The sequence below is a fragment of the Coptis chinensis genome, chromosome 5, assembly GCF_015680905.1.
Source record: "Coptis chinensis isolate HL-2020 chromosome 5, ASM1568090v1, whole genome shotgun sequence".
NCBI lineage: Eukaryota > Viridiplantae > Streptophyta > Magnoliopsida > Ranunculales > Ranunculaceae > Coptis > Coptis chinensis.
This window is the reverse complement of record NC_141460.1, coordinates 14,412,825-14,416,781: the sequence shown is the minus strand read 5'-3', so window position 1 is coordinate 14,416,781 and position 3,957 is coordinate 14,412,825. Positions and strand designations below refer to the sequence as shown.

General features: G+C 36.1%; 1 protein-coding gene across 2 annotated transcripts; it reads left to right on the top strand.

Moving 5' to 3' along the window:
- The first annotated feature begins 213 nt into the window (after positions 1 to 213).
- Positions 214 to 3,712, top strand: ASL1 (ASYMMETRIC LEAVES 2-like 1). 2 transcript variants are annotated; one of them, XM_086559691.1, is made up of 4 exons: positions 214 to 340; positions 477 to 514; positions 1,133 to 2,008; positions 3,300 to 3,712. In XM_086559691.1, the coding sequence occupies exon 3, from the start codon at positions 1,147 to 1,149 to the stop codon at positions 1,990 to 1,992; it is 846 nt and encodes a 281-aa protein (XP_086415817.1). In that variant the 5' UTR covers positions 214 to 340; positions 477 to 514; positions 1,133 to 1,146; the 3' UTR covers positions 1,993 to 2,008; positions 3,300 to 3,712. The 2 variants fall into 2 exon arrangements, with proteins under 2 accessions (XP_086415817.1, XP_086415818.1); XM_086559692.1 differs by having other exon boundaries at positions 214 to 353.
- The last annotated feature ends 245 nt before the right edge of the window (positions 3,713 to 3,957 follow it).

Genomic DNA, 3,957 nt, shown 5'->3' with positions numbered 1-3,957 from the left:
ATCCTGACGTCATTGAGTTTCCAATTCAGTTTTTATTCTTTCCCCCCACTCCTCAGGTGTCACTGAGCTGTTTCATGGTAGATCTTTCTTACTTGCCACGTCAGCAATAGTGTGTAAGCTACACAACTTATCCATCATCCGGGTTCCACTAGATAATCTCTCTTTCCACATGTTGTTGTGTGTATATATAGGCTTGTGTCAAAGTTTCCATTTCTATCTCTCTCCTCAAATCTCTCTTTCTCTCCATTTGTTGGGATCCCGAAAACCCTCTTCTTCCAAAACAGCTAAAGAAGAAGAAGAAGCTTCCATCTTTCGTTTGAAGAAGAGGGGCTTCGTTGAAGTAATATTTTAGCGTTAGTCTTGTTTCTTTTACCAATCTTGATGTGATAGATGTGGTTTACTGTTTATGATTTTAGCTAACACGTAAAAGAAATGGGTAATCTTTGATCTTGACGTGTTTTACTGTTTTTTGGCAGATTCTTGATGATTTATAAGGAAAAAGGGTGATTCTGAGGTAAAAAAAGATCTGTCCTTGTTTTCCATTTTGTTTTTCATTTTAAAGAATATTGTAAATACTCCAATTGATTGTCATATAAAAAGAGATCTAAATATATTTTTTTGCATCTTTACAAAAAGAGGAAATAAACAACAAAAAATCCAAATCATACTAAGCTTGATCTTCATCTTTTTATATTCTTGTTTCAAGAACGGTTTTGAAGCTAGGGGAAAGACGGTTAGAGAAAGTGAGAGGTGAGGTTATCTTGAAGCATTAGTGAAGTGATGGAGGCAGTTTTTGGCAGTTAAAATGTCATCTCTTATGGCCAAAACCCATCACTAGCTTTTTTTTTTTTTTTCATTTTTTGAGTCTCTTTCTTTTTTCCTTAACTTTTTAACTTTTTCGATTCTAGGGTTCACATTCTTCTTTCTGTCTCTTTTAAAATTTGTCACGCTTTTTTTTTTGGTCTTACTTTGGGATTAAACCATAATCTCCTAAACAAAGATAAAATGTCATACCCCCCAAATACTATCTCCAAAACTAGCAGATAAAAATCTAAATCTAACTTTTCGACATACTTCTGGCACTAACATTTTCATTTTTTATTTTATTTCTTTTACAATTTTATTTTTACAGCCAAGGTAGAAAGAATGGCATCATCAAATTCGCCATGTGCGGCGTGCAAGTTTCTGCGTAGGAAATGCACGCAGGAATGTGTATTTGCACCTTATTTCCCACCTGATCAGCCGCAAAAATTTGCTAATGTTCACAAAGTATTTGGAGCTAGCAATGTTGCAAAGCTTCTCAATGAACTAAACCCAGCACAAAGAGAAGACGCAGTGAATTCTTTAGCTTATGAAGCCGAGACACGATTGCGTGATCCCGTTTATGGTTGTGTTGGGATAATCTCTATCCTGCAAAGTAAGCTTAAACAAGTTCAAAATGATCTTTATAATGCGAAAAAGGAGCTTTCAACTTATATTGGACCGTCTGCAATGCAACCACTTATTCTGCATCAAGCTCACCATCCTCAAATGATTCAACATCATGGTGGTAACATTGGTGCATTTGGTATGTCGTCAATGGGGTTATGCCTACCTTCTGGACCCGCAGTGCAATCTCAATTGATGTTAAGAGATCCCCAACACCAACAACTGCTTGAAGCGCAACAATTCGCTGTTGCGGTTGCTGCAAGGGAGCAACAAGAGCTAATGAGAAGCTATGAACAGCAGCAACAAGAACTCGTTCGATACAATGCTGGATTCGATGGAAATGCCGTTGTGGCTGCGGGTGGTGGTGGTTTTAATCATATGAGTGCTGCTATGCCGTCTTCTATGGCAATGGTTCCGTTCGATAACCCGTTTCAGTTACAACAACCGCATACGCCACAGCCCCAAGAAGAGCATCAGCCTCATCAACAACAAATTCATTCTCCAGCTCAACCATTGCAACAGAGAACTAAGAGCGAGGAAGGCACCAGTGTTGGTCCATCTTAACTATTCCCATTTCTAGGTACGTCCTCTTTTTCCCTCTTTTCATTACCTTAGCAATAATATATTGATTTGCACGTGTATTATGGCGTGTTTGTGCGCGTGCAATAGTTTGACATTTCATGAATTCGTCATTTTATGTCATCAAAAACTTTCAATTGGATTATAACACCTCCTTTCGTATATCAAGAACAAATGGGATTAGCGAACATTTTGGATCATGTTAGATTGTTGGTATTATGTGGTGGGCCAAAAGCATTCTTGATTTGTTCATTGAATGCAAGCGTGTGTTTGGTTTGGTTGGCATTTTTTTGGAAGGTTTTGTGTGAAATGGTTAAAGTCTTTAATAAAATCTTTGAAATGTCAATTTATTGTTGAAATTCGAAGCATATGGCATACTTTCTCTTTCTATTGTACTGTTGAGTGTTATATTGCTGATTGTGCTATAACTGTTTCCTTCATGTTCTACACCTAGAAGTTAGTAACCTTGAAGAAAATAAATGGTGGTCAAACTGAACAACTATGATCTGGCTGTGGTCATTTATTTGAAGATAACAACTTATATTGTATAATATATTCTTGAACCATTTACCAACTGCGTTTATGTCCCGTTAGGAGCCATTTGTATCTTTGGTCCACACTCCACAACCAACATATTAGAACTAACTAACTAACTAAGTCTGCGTTTTTTGCTTTCTGGTTGTTGGGTTTGATGATAGGTTTTCTATGAGCAATCACCATGATGGGAAATATGCTTGAATGATGTTAAAGATAGCATCATCAAGTCAGACAAATTGATCTATTTCACCAAAGATTTGGCAACAGAATGCAGTAGAGGTTTGATGTGTAGAAACTCAATTTATTAACGGGACAGGAAATGCATTAAATGGTCAAATAAATGTGGCACTGTTATTCTTATTTATTGTACTGTGCTTTTACAATCATGATATCTAAGAGGCAGACTTGCAGAGAAATATAGAGGGGAGGGGTTACCATGGTATGTTATGGTAGTCTGTGTATTGGCATCTATCATTATTTTAGTTTGTAACATTTTTTCAAACTTCTTTCATCGACTGTTGAAAGTTGGAGTTCATATTTATTCCGTCCCATGCAGTCTGCAAATAATACTATTGTGTTGTTGCATTCCTGATATTCTCAGTTGAGTTTGAAATCACTGTATGAAAATAAATGGCAGACCATAACAAACAAAGCCAATTAATTCTATTTCATATTTTCATCATCAAGTTTCTGATCTGTCCAACTCACTATGATATTACTGTTGACCTTCATCAATACTTTGGGTTTTGGTGCAGATTCAAAAGAAACAAAACACGAGATATTAAATTGAATCTGAGGAGGGAAATTTCACATGGCATATGGGAATAAGAAGAAAAAGAAGAATGTATCTTGGTAGATGCGTTGATGGGGAAGGAAATATGGATCTCACTCTCATACGTTTTAAGGAATTTTTTCTTGTTCCCCAATCAAGAAGGCTCCCTTCTTCTTGACGTTGCCGGCAGGTTACCTTTATAGTTTTCTATCTTTTTTTAACATCAATAGCAGAAGAAACAAATTATGATTTTGTTTTGGTACTTAGACATAAAGATGTTTTAGTTTGCATCTACATCTTAATCTGGAGAGGAAGGCATTTAGTAGACAGACAGAAGCAACATGTATTGAGCTCCCAAGACTTCTTTTTCCTTTTAATTGATTATCTTTTCTTCCATTGAAAGTTTTCACCATGGATATGGAACTGGCAGTCTTTTGGAAATTGAGAATCTATGTTTTGTTAATGCAAGATGGGTGAATAGTTAACTACCTACTTTAAACTATGATAAAAAGCGTGGACTGATTTATTTCATTGCAATTTTCAAGTTTACCACTTAAAGATACACTATACTAATTGATCTGTGTACATTGGAACTCCTTTCTGTGTCTATGTGTTCTTCAATTCGCTTTCTTAACTTGCGT

What these genes read in the sequence shown, in the direction of transcription:
- ASL1 (XM_086559691.1), top strand. Translation starts at nt 1,147, where the DNA reads ATGGCATCATCAAATTCGCCATGTGCGGCGTGCAAGTTTCTGCGTAGG.